General features: G+C 33.2%; 2 protein-coding genes across 2 annotated transcripts; one reads left to right on the top strand and one right to left on the bottom strand.

Annotated features, from left to right (window-relative positions):
• The first annotated feature begins 6,044 nt into the window (after positions 1 to 6,044).
• On the top strand, positions 6,045 to 7,562 carry LOC134279061 (uncharacterized). The gene has a single exon (XM_062761398.1). The coding sequence runs from the start codon at positions 6,045 to 6,047 to the stop codon at positions 7,560 to 7,562; it is 1,518 nt and encodes a 505-aa protein (XP_062617382.1).
• Positions 7,563 to 20,563: 13,001 nt separating this feature from the next.
• Positions 20,564 to 22,884, bottom strand: LOC134279053 (LHFPL tetraspan subfamily member 4 protein-like; the record flags this gene model as incomplete). Its single annotated transcript, XM_062761392.1, has 2 exons — positions 20,564 to 21,833; positions 22,645 to 22,884. Coding segments are annotated over 2 exons (389 nt in total), but the record flags the coding sequence as incomplete, so codon positions are not given.
• Between the last annotated feature and the right edge of the window lie 450 nt (positions 22,885 to 23,334).

Below are 23,334 nucleotides of genomic sequence, written 5' to 3'. Positions count from 1 at the left end.
TGTTTTACGGTAATGTGTACAGAGGAATAACTCGTCCTATCAAATGTTATCCAGAAGCTTCTATATGTTACGTCATAGGTAAACATATAATGGCAATGTCCATATTTTGCTATAAGAAACTTAAAATACGTGTCGAATAAAAACGTAAAATATGAGGTGCACAATGGCAATATGTAATAAAGATTCTGTGAAAGTTTCATTAAATTTCACTCAGTAGTATAAGAGGAGTTGCGGATAAGAGATAAAGCGTAACAGACGGATGGGCGTACAGAAGGATGGACGGACGGAAATCCCGAATACTATATACCCTCCCATATTTCAAGCGGGGGGTATAATGACAGAAAAAATAACATTAATAAACTTCTTTTATTTATATTTGCGATGGAAGATCTATTTATAAGCTTCGATTGAATCAAAATATCATTATTGTCGTCCTGTACAATAATGATTTCTTATTATACCCCCGCTTGAAAAGCGGGAGGGTATATAGTAATCGTTAATTCCGTCCGTCCGTCCGTCCGTCCGTCTGTACGTCCGTCCGTCCGTCTGTCTGTCTGTCTGTCCGTCCGTCTGTTACGCTTTGGGGTACCCATCTCTTATCCGTAACTCCTCTCATACCACTGAATGAAATTTGATGAAACTTTCACAGAATCTTTATTACATATTGCCATTGTGCACCTCCTATTTTACTTTTTGATCCGACACATATTTTGGGTTTCCCGGCCACAGGAAAACATGGACTTTTTCACCACTTATAACCATAGGGGAGGCGGGGGGTATCATTTAGTGAGCTCATCGCTCACAGTACCTCTAGTTTAAAATTGTATATTGGATTGTATATATAAGTCTTTCTTCTGCTTTATAATTTATCATAAATGTTTAAGTTACATACAAATTTCTCATCATAACACATTTTAACAGCAAAATAAAATTTTCAAAAATGCAGCTCATATTGCTTTAAGGACATATTAGTGAACTTGAAAAAAAGAAGTGTCCACAAATCTGGCATCGTTAAATTCTTGCAATAATTTTAAATAATATTACATTGACTTTAAGGTAAGGTTACGGAAGTTAATGATTGAACAAGCCTTATTATTTTTCAAATAACGATGAATCTGACAAATTTTTGTTCCTAATGTTCAGTATAGAACGCTAAAATACGATTCATGAAGTTTCGCATGAATCTAAAATTAAATTAAAATTTCGGTAAAAATATAGTTACGGAAGTTAACGTAACGGAAGTTAATTCCCCAGCAATGAAAGTAAAAATTATCGGCGATAGTTACAATCAAGGCTTGTTTTCGGATATTAAACAAAAGTATGAAGCATTTTGCTCCTAAAATAATAAAAATTGTATATCTTTCATGCAAAATCTTTCCTGAAATAACGTTACGGAAGTTAAATTTTTAAGAGAGACAACAGTTTTCTAGATCTGTAATTCACTTTGTCATTTCGAAAATTTAATCGCCCAAAATAGCTGACAATCTACTAGAATCAAAGATTTAAGGTTCCATGGTCACTTTCAGGTAAGTTTCAGTTCTTTTTATACCCCCGCTTGAAAAGTGGGAGGGTATACTGTAATCGGTATGTCTGTCCGTCCGTACGCCTGTACGTATAGCTGTCCGTCCGTCTGTTGCGCTTAGGGGTACCCATCTCCTATCCGCAACTTCTCCTATACCACTGAGTGAAATATAATGAAACTTTCACAGAATCTTTATTACATATTGCCGTTGTGCACTTCCTATTTTACTTTTTGATCCAACACGTATTTTGGGTTTTCCAGCCATAGCAAAACATGGACTTTGCCATTATAACCATATGGGAGGCAGGGGGTATCATTTAGTGAGCTCATTGCTCATAATACCTCTAGTTGAAATCTGCATTCTGTTCGTTAAATTAAAAATAAAATGGTTACGGAAGTTAATCGATTTTTAGCAACATGCAATGATTTCGCATGAAAGAATATCCATGTATTTCTTTGCGAGAAGTGGTTTGATTTCATTTTATATAGGATAAAAAACTTTATTTAACATTCATAGCATTTTGTTTGTGACTCTTTTACGGCTGAGAGTTCCATCTTGAGATTGTAAATAAATGAAGCGACATGAAGATTTGCAGCTGAATTCGTTTTTCAACATTACATTATTTTCTTATCGAAACTTTAACTACATATATATAGGTAAATATTTACAAAACCATATATGTGTATGTTGAGACTGACGGTTGAAATCGATCATAAAATTTATAATCAAGATATTGAAACGGTATATATTTGTAATCGACATAGAAAAATCTTAATTGGTCATGTTTTTTGTAAAATGACTAAATAGTCGCCCACGTGGCGCAGTTGTTTGAGCGTCTGCTCTAGAGTCGCGAAGTCAGAAGTTAAATTGATCCTTATACGTCGCAGGTTCGAATGCAATTTCTCTTTCAGCAATAAGTCCGACGAAAACATCTTTCCGAATTCATTCTTCGTAAATCTGCAGATACGTTTTCAACATTGTAATTCAGCAAAGAAACCTATACTGTACTGCGAAATTAGACGTTATCTTGAAGTGGCACACATAATACCCCTTATGATTTTTAGAAAGAAGAACAACTAAAACTAGAGAGTCTGCTATTGCAAGCAATAGCGTATGTCGCCCCGAACGGTTTCCCTATTTCCATGGCAACTACAGTGTATTGATAATTGTATTGAGACTTTCATTTTTTGTATCATTAAAACAATACCCATTAGCTCAGAAAGTTAAATTTTCACTTTTCCCCTATTTTCCAATTTTTAAATCGAATGAGCACAATTACAGTTACTAATCATAACATCAATAAAATTTCATGAAGAATGTTCAAGGGAGCAGAGAGTACTTTCAGTACTTTGATTTAAAAATCAAAGTTAAATTTTCATTTTTCCCCTGTTTCCATGGAAACAATTGACAATTTCTAATTTTTAAATCCAATGAGCACAATTACAGTTCTAATCATTACATCAATAAAATTTCATGAAGAATGTTCAAGGGACCAGAGAGAACACTCGCGGACAAAATTCGTAGCTTTTTGCAGGTTTCCATGGCAACGGTAACCATTTTGAAACTGAATGACCACACAACACAACTACAACCAGTGATCCTCCTTTGAAGAAAGTTTCAGGAATAATGTCCAAGCCATCTCCGAGAAACAGCTTGTATAACAAAAACATGCATACATTCGCGATATGTCGTCCCGACTTCGTTCGGGGCGACATAATAAGAGCTAATAAAATCTTTATCAAATAAGGAATTCGACTTCCCTATACACGTATAATCGATTTAGCAGTGGTATTTTTTTTGTATGAGGACACTTTAATCGGAGACGTAGAGGTAAGTGATTTTACACATAAATTTATTTCATATTAATTTTTTTCAATAAGTATCAACTCTGAGAGCAACATTTATATTGTATTTTTAAAATGAAATAAAATGACATCCGTGTGCTACTCTGTAGAGGATGAAAAATATCAATACTGTCAACAAATATTCATAAAGGTCAAAAGGGCCATTCTTTTATATGTGGCCAAAACTTATAATTGAGGATATTAGTTAAAATATATGCAGACAATAAAAAAACAAAATAGAGGCATTTAAGTAATAACAAACTCCTCCTGTGGTTCAAAAGATTGTAAAATAACTAATTTTATCTTAAAATTACAGAGATATCTCTCATTTTAGAGAGATATGTCTTAAAAAATAGGGATATCTCTCAATTTAAAAGTGAAATTTTAGCAAAATCAAGAGAACAATATATCACTAAGTGATGGTATCACTGAGATTAAATTTGACCGTTTAATATAAGAGGTAAGGTCAGGTCAAGGTTATTACCTTTTCCCTGGACAAATACTGTTTCCAATCATGCGATCCCTACTTGTATTTAAAAAGATTGTATGTTTTTCTTTTTGCATAAAAAGATACTACCGTATGGGGCCTATAAGATGATATTACTAAATTCACATAAATAATTTAACTAAAATGGATATTGGCCAATCCGAATTTTCTCTATTTTTCTTAAATTTTGAGGATATATTAGCTATTTTATATGCTTCCTATATTTAATTTTTTCTCATTTTCACATACAGTAAAGTTGTTACATAAATATACAAAATGATATAAAAAACAAAACAAAAAACTAAGAGAGAAATAACACTTTTTACATATTTTTGGCTCAAATCTGTACTTAGATTTGAAGCATTTAAAAGCCAATATAGTTCTAGTTTGTTTGAAAAATCTTATTTATTTGATATACGAGGTTTGATCCAAAAGTAATGTCACAACTTTGATAAAATTCTATAAATCGACGTAAAGCAACAAAATTAATTATACATGATTGAAGCTTTATTTATTTCAAATCAGTCCTGAAAAAATCAATGGAATATGATGTATACTTTAAAAAATATAGGATTTTAAACAATGCGCGTTTGTGGTAGTCGCCGCACCTAAATATAATGTCATATGACGGATACACACCGTCATACTTTTAAGCGTTTCCCCCTCGTTTCATGGAAAAAATGATTTGTGATTCGCAAACACTTTCAACAATTCCACTTTCTTTAAGAATTCTTGGTACCATTATACACACACTCTTTTCATAATTAAGCTCTCTGTCAAAATATTTTGAACAGTAGCATAAAAATTCACATTTCACTCCATATGTCTGTCTTTTCGTGACAACGTCAGACACAACTGAACCTTTCCGTCCGATCTCATAACTTTTGGTCCCCTTGTTCTCTGCTAATCATTCAGTGACCAATCACCCGCCCAAAATTGCTGAAATTATCTATTAAAATGTCAGACTGTCTTATTTACATTCTTTATTCTGTATGTCTGATTGATTAACGAAAATGGCTTTAGTGATGATTCCCATATTTTGATGCAAAAACGCAGATTACAACTCGTCGAGCCTTTTTTCCCCATTTCGACAATCCGTTTGTTTAATTCAACAGAGTAAAACAACAATGTTTATGATCACAAATACCAATGCCGTCATTTAATTTTCATGTGTTTGTCTTTTTCATTCTAAAAAAAACTTTATCACGTGACATTCCGTTGTGACGCGGTGACACCACCTATGCTCTATGTTTTAAACATCTATAAAATAAATTCAAATAAATATTATTAAATTAAAATTTCAATGTTAATTGGATTTATATTTGTGCATCTTTTGGTATAATGTATTTGATAATATGACGCCAAATGTAAAAGATATGGACACAGTGACATTACTTTTGGATCAACCCTCGTATTTTGAAACTAGTCCCTTATTAATTTAACTTACATTTGAAAATTTCTTTTCAAGTCTTTAATTGTGTAAAAATTATTACTAAATTCATTGTTCTATAATAATTTTGAGAGACAGAAAAAGACGATATTTTCATATGCCACCATTCCGCCAAAAATATGGTCCCTGCTAGTTTTCAAACGCAGCTTACCGTTTCTATTTCAAGTTGTACAATTGTGACGAGGAAAGAAAAATATGGCCTTTTAAATCTCCTATACCTAAATATATGACATATAAGCAAATATGCTTTATATAATATTTCATGTAGTCAGAAACCAGAAAAGAATCCTACCTTAAACACGTTCAAAGTAAACACAGATACTCAAGTTTTTATTTTTTAAATTTCAGAGGATTGTTTTCTTAAAGAACAGGATACTCCACATTATGGACATTAAAGAGTGCAACATCCCAAGTAAAGTACCTCAGTGTTTTCAATGTCAGGAGGAAACAGAATTCTACTGTAACACTTGTAAACTTGATCTTTGTCTACCGTGTAAAGATAGGCATGTTACTAACTCCCATACAAAAACCATAAAGTGGTATTTTATAGAACAAAGCATTGCAAAGATGGATTTACTATACAGTGTAAAGTACGACTGTGTACTAGATGTAAAGGGGACACAGAATTCTACTGTAACACATGTGAACAAGACCTGTGTCTACATTGTAAAGAGAGACATGTGATCGATCTCATATACTATGATGTTGTTATTTACGGTGAAAAATATGAAAATGTCCTCATGCAAGAGATCTGTGTAAGGCATCAAGATATGATTTATGATAAGTACTGCCAGTCATGTGAACTTCCTATTTGTGTCAAATGCACAGAACAAGGCAATCCCATAATATTTTCCCCTTTCCCCCAGTGGATAAATCAAAGTAAACACAAGACTCTGCATGACATCAGGACAGCTTATAAAACATACCGTCAACAACACAGAGAAATCATCCATACCAACAGGAGTGAAACTCTATATAACAGCTGTTTTCTCCTATCAAGAATCAAAACTGATTTAAAGACTTGTCACAAAGAAATCGCCAACCATCTGCATGTATCAGAAATGTCAGCGAAAGCCCAGAAACTAAAAGACCTCATTGACACTGTAATATGTGATGTTAAAAAGAGACACGAACGTTTTATTAATAGAAAACAACAACACAAACAAATGAAAAGATACGTTGCCAACATTGAGGACTTTGAACACAGATTTGAACATTCAGCAAACAGACCTTTTATATTCCTCTTATTCCTAAAGAAAACATCTGTCAAAAAACAATTTTCTCATCTTAAACAGCATGATATATTCTATCTGATCGAGGAAATAAAAATGGAGCATGTGATAAGATTACTTAGTGAAATTCATGTAACAGAAAAAGGAAAAAGACAAGTAAGAAATGAATGTTTTCTGGAACTAATGCCTAAACCTTTGTTGCAAAAATCTTTCACAGTGAAAAATATTTCTGATATTAAACACATTTCCATTGTGACATCAGAAAGGGTTTGGGTCAGTAGTGGATTCGATCTTATACTGACAAACACAGAAGGGGATGCACTACACCACCTGCCAGATATGGGTAGTATTTATGGGGGACACACAGTGAACATTACAGATGATCTCATTTATATTGACAAGGTTTTAAACATAAAGAAACTATCAAAAGATAACAGATCGCAGTCAATACTAATAGAGCATTCAGGACCATGGAAACCAGTCTGTATCTACTGCTCCCTATCCAGTGACGACCTACTGGTTGGGATGATGGATTTCACGCAAACTAGCAAGGTAAATCGTTACAATAACACAGGACACCAATTACAGACTATACAACATGACAACAATGGTCAGCAACTGTATAAGTGGGCTAGATACATCACAGAGAACCGCAATGGAGATATTGTTGTGTCTGACTATAACCGTGGTGTAGTGGTAACAGATAATAAAGGAAGTTATCGCTTCTCCTACACAGGAATTCCTTCAAATTCACTAATTAAACCACGACCATTTGGGATCTGTGCAGACACGCTTTCACACATCCTGATTTTATATTGTGATCACCACACCAGCACAGTGCACATAATTGACAAGGATGGTCACTTTCTGTTACTGATACAGAAGCCCGAATTATCCCTACTCGTTCCATCATGTAGCCTGGGTATTGATGACAAAACACATCTTTGGATCGGATCGTGCGACAAAGCATTTATCTACAGCTACTTAACCAGACAGGACAAGCTGCCAGGGAATGTTAAAATGTGAGAGAAGTATCATCAGATTGGTAACTTATATATACATGTATATACAGCTCAACGCACTTTTTAAACTCACATGCTTTTTCGCACAAATATTAAAGGTCACATTGTTATAATGCAAAAATGTGTAACGTGACAACAAAATATATTTAAAAAATGATTTATCACTTAATTTTGACCATAATCCATTACTTTAGACATAATTCACACATAATAATTGGTAGGAAATTTATGCTTTTTGGATGATATATTATGAGAGTTCCCAAATGGGTTTTTCATGGTTTCTCGTCAAATGCAACTGTCTTTGTATCCGTTCATTTTAAAGCATACTTTTGCCTCACCTTTATACAGAAACAGTGCAGTTCATGTTACTTCTGTACTTTCTGTACATATATATGACACTAAGGCGCAAGATGATACAAGTATTTCTCATCTGTTTGACTGCTTTCCATGTTAAGGGGGATGTACGGCCACCTTTAGTGCAGTGAGAACAAAATGTAAACATTTCTCCAAATGGCTAAAATACATTATATTTTGATCAAATTTTAAGTCCTTATGATAAAGACACAATAAATATGTATAACTGAATGCATGTTGTACATATATAATCTATACTTTTGCAGAAAAATGTTTTTGATATGCTCCTTAGAACTGCGCAGCTACAGAATTCAGCAGAGCCTTAAAAATCCAAAAAAATATGCAAACTGTGCATTAATGTTCTTTCTACAACCATTTGTTGAGAAAATGTCTAAATATTGCACTTTTGATTGATAATTTCAAGTTCAAAACAAGGTACCGTTGTCTTCAAAAACAGAGTAAAGAACCATGAAAGTAGTTCATGGATAGCAGCACGTGGTCTATTTTTAGCACAGAATTTTGTTTTCCAGACCTCTTATTAATATGGAGGGACATAACAATCTTTGTGTTTACAGTTGCAAAATATTTCAAATAGAACACTTTTAAAAGAGGAAATGTGTTATAGTGTGGCTTGAAGTAATTTATTTAGTATTATTATCGAACAGTTGTTAAATAGTGTACGCATTGATATAAAAAAAAAATCTTAAACTCTTTGATTCCAGGTAAGGAAAAATGAGCCCCATCAAAGTTAAAAATTAAGAGTTTGTAAGTTTGCGACAGATAACTTATATTATCTATCAAAATTTTAATTATCACCAATGAAACACAAAGAAATTAGACACATAAAATCGATATGAATGACCTTGTTTTAGTACTTACTAGTACGAGGGTTTTGCTTTTGAAGTAGCGTATAAGAATTTGTTCACAATTTATTAAGACAAATGACTTCCTATAATTTCAATCAATGATTGGATAGATCGTTTTAGTGAAGGAAGGCAGATGGTCAAATATGATACATGTACTTGTTATGTTGCCCGGTGAAAGCAAGTTTGAAAAGGGGTGTGTTTTTAATTAAGCAATATGCTGTCAAAGACCTCCAATTTTCACTTTGAAAAATAGTTGAATATTTCAACAATAATATAACTATCAAATACCTAAGATATCGTATACTTTTTGATCACCCCTTGTATACTGTGTCAAATAAACATGTACAATTTTCATTACAGCGGAGCTACATTTGAAAAGGAATGAAATCATTCAGAGTGGGTTAAGAGATTTAATGAAAAAAAAAGACTTTTTTCTATTTGCCCATATTGTCAAAATTACAATTTTACAAAGTAAAGAAAAAAAGCAACATAATTTTCAAATATTTTATACCATCTTTAAAATGACGTTTGGTGGTCCTCCCAACTGAGGGAAAAATTATTGTGTCCGTATTTATTGGTGAGTCGGGCCATTTCTAGGCAGTAGATCGGGAGAGAGGGCAACCAAATATTTTTATAACAAGTGGTCTTATAAGGCTAGTACATGTTCCATCACATACTTAGTCATGCAAATTTTTTTAATCTTTGGCACTATTTTGAAAAACAAACATAGGATTTTCGGGGGGGGGGATGTAAGACATGTAATTACAGTTTGTGTTTTATGCAACACATATTGTTTAACTTTTTCAAATTAAATGCTAAGTATCCTCTTTGCAGTGCCCCATTTGAAAATAACTTCTATCGTCACAGAAAAAAGACCCGCCGTAAACACATTTTTTTTTCTTTTTTCTTGAGTTTTAAAGAAACCAACAAATTATCAAGCCTTGTTCCATGAAAAATTAAATATAATCATGGTAATAAACGCATCTATCCACAGCAGATATCTGCACATGCCAACCACGTGCTCAGTGGAATGATATTTACGAGGAAACTCGAGCTGTAAACAGAACAGTTTTTCCCGATTTGCTGGAGTGGGGTTAAAATCGCCTTTTTTTCATTAATCAGACGATGCGATGCAACAAATAAAAGTAGTAAGTAATATAACCTAATGATTTTTACTTATTAATTTCTAGTCTTCATGGTATTATGGTGGCATTTATTCTAAAATCAATGTTATTCGAACTCTGTGTGACAGAGGAATGGCGGACGAAATAAACACAGGGCCTAAGGAAGACACCCATATGAAAAATCAAATTTTCAAGAATTATGTATAATGACAAGAAAAAAGTGAAACAAATGTTGTAGCCATATTATCAATGAATCGAACTAACACCATTTTCAATGCATTTTTCATCTCGTGAATGCTGTAGCTGCGCAGTTCTAACATGATTAATTTCCTCCAAATTAAAACAAAATAAACTTAATTATTTACTAATTTTGGTCTCTAACAGTAGGTAATTAGTGCATTAGCACTTTGAGTAACTTTGGGCTAGTTTAGTAGAGTATTAAGCGCATTCTTGGTATTTCTTATTTTACACCAGACTAGATCCAATATGGCTTGTACATCCCCCTTAAAAAGCTTTTTTTTTAGGTAAACTTCCTGAAATCTAGCATCAAAAATGAAACCTTCCAACGCAATTTTTTAAAGTTTCAGAACATAAATATACTAGTAAAAGAATTTTCTTTTCAATATTGACATTTTTGACATATGTTCAAAGATAAACAATACTTCATTATCCTATCCTTTCACATGATTTCTTTATGCAGTTCTGTCATTTTTCGGCGCTGCATCTCGACAAAACCAAGACAAGTATGGAAAATGTACGAAGTATCTAGAAAAATACTCATCTGTAAGAAGTCAATTTGTACATTTCAGCCAAATAGTATCAAAGAAAGTTCGATTAATTAATTTGTAAATTTCTATGATAGAATCATACATATAATATTTAACATCATACTATTTTTAAACAATTTCCCTTTTAGAACATTGACTTTTAAAACCTAAGATAATGATTTTAGAGAATATGCACCTTTAACATGAAATGTTTGATAATATAAGCGTTATGTCTCTCGCCTTACTAGCAAAGCGTATTCCACCACCACACTAGCAAGGCGTATTCCTTCTTACTTACGATAGACGTATTCTGCCTTACTAGCAAGGAGCATTCCGGCTTAATGGTTAAACGGATTTTGCATTAATGGTTGTCAATCTGCCTATCACAGTGTATCAGCAATTGGAAGAAGAAAAAAATATACATAATATATATCATTTATTTATAAGGTCGTAATAAATTAATGTCTACAAATCTTTTACATCTTAAAATACCGGTATCATGTCTTCCCTTCACATGAAATTAAAAGATGAAAAATGTTATACAAGAACATGATATTTCTTCATTCAGCTACAATATATAAAAATGTGACTGTCGCAGTTGAATATACAAATGAAAAAGAAAAACAATTTGAAAACCATTGCTTGGAAGTCAATTCAACAAAACAATTAGCTGTTGATTTTCTACTGGCTGCTTATTCTCACAAAATTCTTTCCGACTGCGAGGAAAGAGCGTTCCATTTCTATCGTTCTTCTTCCCTAAAGTATTTCAGGTATTTGAAATTATATTTTTAATGATTCCAACTTTCGTTTGCCATTCTTTTCACACAACATATTAAAGAACTTTATAAGGAAAACACAATTTGAAATGAGTTTCTTATTTTAATAAAAGGACTCTTCAACATTTTTTAATAAAATGATGCATTTATGACAGAATGCAAACAGTGTGACGTCATAATAAACATTTCCCGTATAAAGGGAGACCCCCTTTCTCATTACTGTTGAAAAATATATTACTGACAAAAACACTCGGGCAGTTTGATTAATAATTGACAAATAAATGAGTATTTTTTTTATCCTTTGACTCTGTTCATTTTAAAAATTCTAATCTAAAATGACATACCCATAACACAGATATTGAAAATAAATGTTATGCTGATGCAACCCTACTTTGGAAAAAATAAAATGAATCCCAAAAATTTTAAAAATATCTAGGTCGATGTAGAGCATATGTGAATATGAATAAGGATACTCCATACTCCTTGACAATTACAAAAGTATCCTTAGGGAATGTAGATTCAAGTTGATCCAATCATGACCCATAGGGGTCGGACAGAACGTGTCACAAAGGGGGGGGGTTCAAGGTTTACCATAGAAATATTTAGGAAATATTTTAAAGAATCTCTTCTCAAGGGCAGCTGAGCCATTATCATGCTTATAATAAGATTTTGGACAAATCCTGCTTCACATGAAGAAAAAAAAAGTTCTGCTAATAACGGGGGGGGGGGGGGAATAAATTGGTACCCATAGGATTTTCAATAGATTGTTGGAAGACTGGTATCCAAAAACCGCATATATATTGTCAATCAGAAACTCAAGAATTTTTTTGATATCAACTTCAAATTAGTTGTGTATACAATCAGAATGTTTTTTAACAAAATATTTTTGCAAATGACCAATATTATTACAAGATAAGTAAATTTAAGAGTTCCGTTTTTATTGAAAAAGCAGTTGTTAATGATATCAAAAAGCCTTGACTTTAATTTATCGTGGGGAATGTTTGTGTATAAAGTTGATGAGTCGTATTACTAAGTTCTTAAGCTGTTTTATATATGATCTATGTACATGTATTACCTGTTATATACTTTTTACTCATTTCTCCTTTATATAGTACAGTTCGCTCGTACATGTATTTGCTCTGGTAACAGGGTAAAGTATTTGCTTGTTTGTTATTTCTAGGTTAAGTGTTCGTATCAACTACCAAGTGAAACTGAGGAGGTAGAGGAATTTGACTTTATTGAAACAAGAGCTACATGTACTGAAAGAACCAATTTGATATTTAATTATAAGAAACAATGGACAATACAAGCACTAAATAAAAAGGTATTTTCATTTCCAATTATTATAACACAATAAAAACCATTTTACAGTAATTGTTCTGCATTGAAAAACATATTTTTGCTGCACAATATATATGTTTCTATTAAATACGTGAATCAGATGTTGATATTTAAAAAAAATCATTTATATATTTCTAACATCAAAACTGATACATTGTAAAGTGATAATAAGAAACGAGATGTCTTATGGTTCCTTATTTATTTAAAGAAGCCCATTATGCATAAATTATCCCACATTTCAAACTATCGTTAATGTCCCTGGCACCTTGAACACCCTATACAACGGGTAACGCGGGGGAGTCGCAAAAAAGTATGGGGGAGTCGTTTTCAAAGTATGGGGGAGTAGATTTTCACCGCTTCGGAGTCAGAAGAGATGTGGGTCACGTCTGTTTTCGGTATTTATAAGATGTATTTACAAAAAACAAATATCCCACGGAAGATGGCAATAGTTAAGCTTTATTTTGGTCATTTGTCCGGCTGTCATATACGTCTAGTTTTCTCAAACACTTCGAAACTATTTGACAGTTTTCATATTTACGTTGATCGGATGGTAAAAACATGCATGATTTGGACTATCTGCGGCTTGCGTAGGGATTCTCACTGTTAAAACAGCAAAAGAAATCGTTTATCTTTTAAATGCAACAACTTAAACTTGACTAGACTTTATAAAAATTCATAATTAAGACATTTTCTCCTCAGACAGTAACGGTTACGTAGGGGGGAGTCGTGTATGGGAAAGCACATCGAAGGGGGAGTCGCAAAATAAAGTCAAATGCATACTCGTACTTGGTGTTGTTTTCATCTCTTTTATACTGCCAATACCTTTTTATTTACTCGAAGATATCTATAAATCTATGTTTGATTATTTCCTATATATTTTGAAGTTACGAAAAGAGATTTTTTTTCTGTGGCTTTATCAGTTCTAGAGAAAAATCAGCATTATAGATTACATGAACAATTGGATTACATATCATCGGAGCACATGTGCTTGGGGACAGGACCTTCCCCCTTAATATGTAATTTCCGTACATGAATATCACAAAAATTCAATCCACGAACTCAGGAACCCTAACTTCCGACAATGAAAGTCTCTCCATAAAAAAAGAACAACCCGATTTTTAATTTAGAAAATTTCTTAATAATATCAAACATTTTTTAAAATTATTTTTTTTATTATTATTGTTGCAGGATAGTAACTGTTATTTGCTAATGTGTTGCTAAAATTTGGTTGTCAAAGTATGTTACCTCCTTTCAACAACCTTTTTTTTCCTTGTCAAAATTCAAAATTTTTCAGGTGAGTTGTATGTAATTTTTGTTTGTTATACTTTTAAAATTTTTTATATAAATTTATGCTAAAAAGAATAACCTTTCTACTGTTTTCTTCAAATAAATAGCTGTTTGACCGTGGAGAGCGAGATGTTGGACCATTCGATGAGATATAGTACCGTTTATGTCAAAGTGTGAAACGAAAATTTCATCATGCATATGATTATATCATAATAAACAGTAAATTGTATAACAAAACATTTATCGAATTTGTTCTCTAGATCTGGCAAAATGTGTTTCGTCGACCCCTCGAACAAAACTATTTGCATTCGGCCTAACCAGTGTCCTGCAAACAGTTTGTTTCTTGGGTCCGACAAAATGCATGTTGCCCTCGATACCTGTCTATGAATGTATAATGCTGGTTGCCTCAGACTGATTCTGTTACAACAATACACCATGCTATGTGTTCACGAAACTGCGATAGGGGAGGATTAAAGGGGGTATCATATTCTGAGAAACTGTATATAGCTGGGGCAAGGAAAGAGAGGGTATCATAATAATGAAGTGTATACAGAAAAGAAATATTTTCGTATTTTCTCTTTTCAACTGCAAAGTTTGTGATTAATTATTTTTACATTGACACTTCTCGTTTTATTTATCATAGACATACATTTCCAGCGTTTTAGGTAATATGCAATTCAGTCCCTTCTTCAGCATTCATCCTGTATATTTAGTTTATTTACCTATGTGTATTAACCTCAGATTATCCAAAATATTCTCAATTTGACATACTAATTCGTTAGTGTCTCAAAATGTGTTATTTTATATGATAAATAATTTTAAAAAGATATATGAATGTTATCTGTGAACCTAATCGAGAAAATATACCAGTTAAATTTAACCCCCTTCCATAAGAAAAAGGCAAGGGGCGCGTGCAACCGTTTCAAAGATCTGCCTTTCACGAATTAAAAAAATGGTTGATATCAAGAAATTTTAAAATTATAAATCTGGTTGTTCTTTTATTTTAGGAGAGTTAGGGTTCCTGAGTTCGTGGATTGAATTTTGTGTGATATTCATGTACGGAAATTACATATTGAGGGGGAAGGTCCTGTCCCCAAGCACATGTGCTCCGATGATATGTAATCCAATTGTTCATGTAATCTATAATGCTGATTTTTCTCTAGAACTGATAAAGCCACAGAAAAAAATCTCTCTTCGTAACTTCAAAATATAAAGGAAATAATCAAACATAGATTTATAGATATCTTCGAGTAAATAAAAAGGTATTGGCAGTATAAAAGAGATGAAAACAACACCAAGTACGAGTATGCATTTGACTTTATTTTGCGACTCCCCCTTCGATGTGCTTTCCCATACACGACTCCCCCCTACGTAACCGTTACTGTCTGAGGAGAAAATGTCTTAATTATGAATTTTTATAAAGTCTAGTCAAGTTTAAGTTGTTGCATTTAAAAGATAAACGATTTCTTTTGCTGTTTTAACAGTGAGAATCCCTACGCAAGCCGCAGATAGTCCAAATCATGCATGTTTTTACCATCCGATCAACGTAAATATGAAAACTGTCAAATAGTTTCGAAGTGTTTGAGAAAACTAGACGTATATGACAGCCGGACAAATGACCAAGACAGAGTTTAACTATTACCGTCTTCCGTGGGATATTTGTTTTTTTTTTTTTTTGTAAATACATCTTATATATAGCGAAAAAAACGTGATCCACATCTCTTCTGACTCCGAAGCGGTGAACATCTATCCCCCCATACGTTGAAAACGACTCCCCCATACTTTTTAGCGACTCCCCCGCGTTACCCGTTGTATACGGTGTTGAAATAGAATTACATATATAAATTAAAATTTGAAAAGAAAATGTTGTCATATTTATTAACACGAGGCCTCTCATATCAATTTTAATAGTCTTTACACACTAACGTCAGACACAAAACAGTCGAACGAGATTTACATGCTATTAGGCCTTCTTAGCCCCTGACCTTTCGCTTGACAAGATTTTAATTCCGGTTGAATTATCAAGAAATTAACTTATCTAACCTTTAAGGAGCATTCACAGAGAAAACAAATTTAAATTGAAATATTTTATAATAATCTTCTAACATGTACCGTTCACGGTAGCCTAGTGGTAGAGTGATCGCTTCGTGGGGGAAGTCATTATACGCAGGGACTACATGTACGACAGGGTTGACAGGAAGTTGACAGGGTAGGCTGGCACAACGACAGGGGATCATAGGAGAAAGTCAGGGAGAGACAGGAAAATGTCAGGGACTGACAGGGGAAGAACAGGGAATTTTTTGAATTTTATGGTATATTTAATTCAGTAGTGCCAACCCTAGGGTCGAAATGCGTAAAAAAAAAAATGCGAAAACCTATTTCTTTAACACTTTTTGATATTTATGACATTTGTTTTACAGTCGTTACAGCTCAGAGAGTTAAGCTACAGATGTTCTTCATTTTTAGTGTCATGATTCGAATCCATCAGTTGGAACATTTATTTTTTCAAATTTTTCATCTGTATAAACAGTCATATTGTGATAATAATCCCTTGATTTTTCTATTTACTGCGTCAATTAATGTATTGCATTTTCTTCATAACATGAGTATACATAAAAGTAATTTTTATTATACCATTTATCATATTTGACATATATGTTCTGTTTGTACACATCTAGTTAATATTAAATAAATTGTTAAAAATGAAATACACTACTTTGTTTTTCCCGTGCCCGTCCGTCTTTCTGTCTTTATACCCCCCGCTTGAAAAGCGGGATGGTTTATAGTAATCGGGATGTTCGTCCGTCCACCCGTCTGTATGTGTTCGTCCGTCAGTCATCTGTTACGCTTTGGGGTACATGTACCCATCTCTTATCCGCAACTTGCGGATTTGATGAGACTTTTGCAGAACCTTAAAGCTTGATTACATATTGCTATTATGCACCTTCTATTTTACTTTTTGATCCGATACATATTTTGAGTTTCTCATAGCAAACATGGACACTGCCATTATATTTATATTGGAGGCGGGGTGGGGGTATCATTTAGTGAGCTCATTGCTCACAATACCTCTAGTTTTTGTTTGTGCGCAAAAACTTGAGCATTGCCCATAATTATTTATATTTCACATATGTGATAATAAATTTCTTTTGGTATCAACTAATTTGATCTCTTGACTTTGGTATTGGAGATTGATCCAATTTTGCAATAATTTACTTAACTTTAACCTTGGCCAGAACTTTTGACCTAGGGCTTTCTTCTTTACAAGATTTAGAGGGTTGTGTGGGTGTGTCCATTTTCAGATTCCTTCAGTAGAAGAGCGTCATGTTACAACGCACTTTGAAAAAATACGCACTTTGAAAAAAAAATTTCAAAGTGCGTAAAATTTGGGACCAAGTTAACGCACTTTGAAAAAATATTATTTCTTTTCAAAGTGCGTTAGTATCAACCATATCAACGCATTTTGGAAAAAAAATGTGCAAAGTATAATGTTTTCAGAGAGATTATCAGAGATGGTGACATATGATATCTGACACCAGTTTAGCAAAATGGACATTAATTTTTTTGATTTTTGACAAAGAACATAAATGGCCTTTCAGTTTGTGAAGAACTTAAATTCAATGCACCAATGACTTCCTAATACCTTTTTCTGTATTTATAATTTTCTATTTTTTTTTTCAAATATGATCATTAGGGATACGAGAAATGCCACTAAATAGGTTTCAAGTTTTTACATATATGCTCATTGAAAATAATTTTCCCGTGCAATATCATGGTCTTTTTATAGTTATTTTGGCCTTTTTTATATAGATAAGTGTCCCCATAGTAAAAATATTGATGCTCATACTTAACGCACTTTAAAAAATTCAAAGTGCGTTGATTTTGTCCCAAATTTTACGCACTTTGAATTTTTTTTTTCAAAGTGCGTTGTCACAGCGTAATTTAATTAAAGATATAGAAAAATGATCAAATATTCAAACTAAAATGTATGAAACTTTTCTTTGCCAAATGATCGTTGACAGCTTAAGATATCATTTTCCAAAACAAGAGGCCCATGGGCCACATCGTTTAACTGAGTAACATTGGTGATGCTGTTCTTTACCAGATTTCCCCCCTTGTAATGCAAAGTATGGCCTCGTCCTACCCCCCCCCCTCCCCCGGGGGGAGGGGGGATCACAATTTGAACAATTTGAAATCTATACTACCCCAGGATACTTCAAGATAAGTTTCAGCTTTTCTGGCCCAGTGGTTCTTGAGTAGAAGATTTTAAAACTTTTTCCCTATATATTTCTATGTAAAACTTCGATTCCCTATTGTGGCCCCACCCTAGCTAGCCCTCGGGGGTCATGATTTGAACAATTTAGAATCTACACTACCCCAGGATGCTCCCACATACGTTTCAGTTTTTCTGGCCCACTGGTTCTTGAGAAGAAGATTTTGAAAGTTTTTTTTCCCTATATATTTCTATGTAAAACTTGGATTCCCTATTGTGGCCCCGGCCAACCCACGGGGGTCATGATTTGAACAATTTAGAATCTACACTATACCAGGACGCTTCCACATATTAATTAAGTTTCAGCTTTTCTGGCCCAGTGGTTCTTGAGAAGAAGATTTTTTAATGACTCCACCCTATTTTTGTTTTTTGTTTTTTGATTATCTCCCCTTGTGAGGGGTCTTTGCCCTTTATTTTAATAATTTAAACTTCCCTTTACCTAAGAATGCTTTGTACTAAGTTTGGTTAAAATTGGCCCAGTGGTTCTTCAGAAGAAGTCAAAAATGTTAACAGACAGACAAATGAACAAACAATTAGACAGACGGACGACGGACAAAATGTGATCAAAAAAGCTCACTTGAGCCTTTGGCTCAGGTGAGCTAAAAATGAGTTATAACTAGAACTTTCCAAAGAGGACAAAATATCCCCTGCTGGGATTTCAAAGGTGCCAAATCATGATGAATATTTTATTGATCTACATGTAAGAGAAGAGAGAAGATTTGGAACTCACCACGTTTATCCATGAGACAGATATGAACCAGACATAAATTATGATTTTTTTTTCTGTCTGTGTCCTTGAACTTGCACAGATGACCTTGGATCAAAGTCATGAGACACCCTCAGGCCATAAGCAATCTTTATGTAAATGAGGAACCCTCTAATTTTATCCAAAAAAAAAAGGTATGGACCAGGCACAAATTATTAACTTTTTCCTTTCAGTGACCCTATACCTGCATAAATGACCTTGGGTCAAGGTCATGAAACACCCTCAAGACATAAGCAATTTTTGTGTAAAACAGGAACTTACCTAGTTTATCCATAAGAAGGATATGTACCAAACATGAATTATGAACTTTTTCTTTCAATGACCTTGAACTTGCATAGATCACCTTGCATCAAGGTCATGACACACCCTTATGTCATGAGAAATCTTTGTGTGAAATAGGAACTTTATCAAGTTTATCCATAAGCAAGATATGCACTCTACACAAATTATGATTTTTTTCTTTCAGTGACCCTGAACTTAAATGACCTTGCCTCAAGGTCTTAACACACCCTCAGGTTATAAGCCATCTTTGTGTGAAGAAGTAGATTCAAGTTTTTTCATAATAAAGATATGTACCAAACATGAATTATAAAATTCTTCTTCCAGTGACCTTGAACTTCCCCAAATGACCTTAGGTCAAGGTCATGACACACCCTTAGTTTATGAGCAATCTTTGTGTGTAGTAGTAGATTCTAATGTTCCTCCATAAGAAAGATATGGACCGGACATGTTTGCACAGACAGATGGACAGATGGACAAGCTGATTCCTATATATCCCCCAGACTACTTCGTTTGCAGGGGGTATAATTATGATGTTCAATCTGTTTATCTCCAAATCTTCTTAATGTATTTATTGTGAGAAGACATGTCCATGAAAATAAATATTTGTGACATTTTTACCTTGACCTTTGAGTTTGAACCACTTTTAAAAATTTTTAAACTTGTACAAAACTTTTAAACATTCAATACTATGGCCTTCATAGGTTACAAATATATTCCAGGTGACACTTGAAGGAATTCCTTTTGATACCAAAAATATTGATCTTGACCTTGGATTTTGACACTTTGAAAATCTGAAACATTGGCCTTAATTTTTGAATAGTTGTTATTAGAGCTTTTATATTCTACATGTGTGTATGACAAAGCTTAATACATGTAGTTAGTCTAATTAGACCTTTTGACCTTGACATATTAGTTTACCCACATTTTAAAACCGTTGACCTTGCCAAAAGCTTTGAATGGAAAGTGCTTTAATTTGAGCTTTCATATTTCAAAGGTATTTTCATCGAGACAATTCCTTTCTTTGGGTAACAATATTAGATACATGTATCATCCCTTGACCTTGGTCCAGTTTGACTTGCATTCGAGAAAATTTGACCTTTGCCAAAGCTGTCGTACTTTGGTATCAGTGTTTTAGAAACACAAGTAAAAATTAAAACAAAGTTCTATCATTTATACTATATTTTGCATTTTATTAGTCCAAAATAGCTTCATTGCAAATATCTTTACTGAATTCATAATATCCTAAAAAAATATCACCTTTCTAAACACATCTATACAGTATCAACTTCTAGTTCACTGTGAGTAGTCATGAGAGAACAGTATCATAATTCATGTTTTTATCAGTATCCATGGAGACATTAATTTGAATGCAAAAATATAATCACTATTTTGTATAACATACTTGAAAAATCTCATGATAAGAGAATGTATATATATAAAAGGAACAAAAGAGTATTATGCAATATACAATTCACATGATTAATTATGAAAAAGAACAGCATCTAAGTGAATAATACATGTATATATATAAATGTACAAATTAGGAAGATAGGGTAAATTTTCAGTGTACAATAATAAATGTTAAGGAAAACGTTCTCAATTTAAGTCATAAAAATTATAGGTTATATATTATTATACTGGTTTGCTTATATGTAGCAATCTCATTATAAAATCTCAAATACTGAATCTTTTTACTAAATTGCTGACAATTTTATTTAGTGATTTGTTTCTTTACAAAAAAGTAATTTTATGGAATTATTTTAGATACAATGTAATTTGTTGTGTCTTTAACTATTTTATTATAATCTATGAAAACTGTCCAAAATGCCCTTCTGAAAATAGACAAGTACAAAATGTGTATGAAATTTTAAAATCACTAAACAAAATGAGTTATCATATAATACTACCATCAAATATCATGCTTTCAAACTTGTAGCACTACTTTGGTGAATTGTTCAGAGGGGGGAAAAATCGCTGAACATCTCAAACTGGGCACCCATTGAAGGCAATTGGAAGCAAAAAATACAGCAAAAACAGGGACAAAAAAATTACAAAAATGAGAAAATTGTGTTCAAAAACGACAAAATTAACAGTGTCCAAATACAGATAAGAACATTTCAACAATTTCTTTGAATACAAGGTACAATTAAGAATGTCACCAAAACTATAAGTCTATAACATTAAATATTATCTTATAAGAAAACATATTTGGAGAGTTCTGACTTGTTGTGGATACCCTATTTTTGTGTAGTTCTGATCGCTCCAGTCGAGGCCTCTGAGACTGGTCTATCTACAGCTGAAAGTTTGAGGCCCCCTGACGTTTGGTGGATTGCGAGTACTCGGAGTACGCTGCGACTCGCTCTTCTGGAACGGTCACCACCGGCTGAATGGGCATGGAGCGCTTGGACATGGTTTCAGCTGAGTATCCATTCAGGTCAGCTGTGGGGAAAAGATATTGGTCAATTAATAAAAACATTTCTCTCATTGAACCAAATATACCTGCTATATGTGTATAGGTACCAATTTTTTCCTTCATTTCTAAGTAAATTCTTAACCACCTCATTTTTTTTCAAATAATAAATAGCAATTGATCTTCAAAGCTCAAATCAAATTATTTCTTTAATTAAATGTAGAGGGCTTTTATCCGCCAATGATTGGGTTTGAATATGATTTAGTACGTACAAACACTACCTTTGATTCATCTCCTTCATAAAACAGAAAATTATTGTCAGAGGAACTGAATGACTCAAAGAAATAAATTTCTACTTAAAAATGACTCCAAAGAAGATGGGTGGACAAGGCGGGCAAAGTGCCTATAGTGCGACAAACATGAAATGAAAAATAAAAACTTATTCATATCAAAATTTTCTCTGATATGTCATCTAACATTAATGTATATTTTATGTAAAAATTTCTGCACTTTACAAAAATATAAAACTGAAATTATTTGCCTGTGAAATACATGTAGCATACACACGTACATTATTAAGAGAACAAAATGGATCATTTTCTCATACTTTAATAAAATTAGAACTAATAAAATTGGTTAAATTAATTAATAAAATTAAAAAAAGAATTCATCAAGTTCTTTTGTGAATTAATATTTCAAACTGTTCTTTTCAATACACATCAAGTTTCAATGGCTTTATAACATTCAATAGTGTTGTACATGTACATAATTATATGAGTTTGCATTAAATAAATTATAGGCATCAAAACCAAGGTGAGCTTAAAATTGTGAGCTACTCACATTTGGTTACAGCTCCAGTAGGAGTTAGATAATCCAGCTTAGCTCGCTTGGCAGCAAGGAAAAATGACAGGACAGATAGAATAGCAGCATCAAAAATTCCCAGAATGGCGAGGATGTAGGCCCAGCGAATGTTACAGGATCCCAACCGATACTCCCCAGACGAGGTCCCGCAGATATCCTGAACCTCCTTCTGGCTCCAACCACTGGGAAAGATAACACAGGCCAGGAACATAAACACCGCTACAAAGGAAAAAAGTCAGGAATACAAATATGGCTAAAAGATGAAAAGGCCAGGAACATTAAATAAGAACAATTAAAAGACAAGCAATTTTTAGTCAAGAAAAAAGCGGGAAATAAAAAACACTTCTAACAAGAGGCCCATGGGCCACATCGCTCACCTGAGTAACTTGGGTGATGCAGATCTATACCAGATTCCCCCTCTTGCTATACCTATCATGCCCAACAACCCCTTTCCCTTTTTTATTTAAAAACTTTAGAATCTACACTACCCAAGGATGCTTCCACATAAGTTTCAGCTTTCCTGGCCCAGTGGTTCTTGAGAAGAAGATTTTTAAAGATTTGTTCTATATATTTCTATGTAAAACTTGGATTCCCTATTGTGGCCCCGCCCTACCCCCGGGAGTCATGATTTTAACAATTTAATATCTACACTACCCAAGAATGCTTCCA

Source organism: Saccostrea cucullata, unplaced genomic scaffold, assembly GCF_032062105.1.
Source record: "Saccostrea cucullata isolate Sc308-1 unplaced genomic scaffold, CSIRO_AGI_Scuc_v1 ctg388, whole genome shotgun sequence".
Classification (NCBI taxonomy): Eukaryota; Metazoa; Mollusca; class Bivalvia; order Ostreida; family Ostreidae; genus Saccostrea; species Saccostrea cuccullata.
The sequence above is the reverse complement of the archived record's forward strand: the minus strand, read 5'-3'. Positions and strand labels throughout refer to the sequence as shown.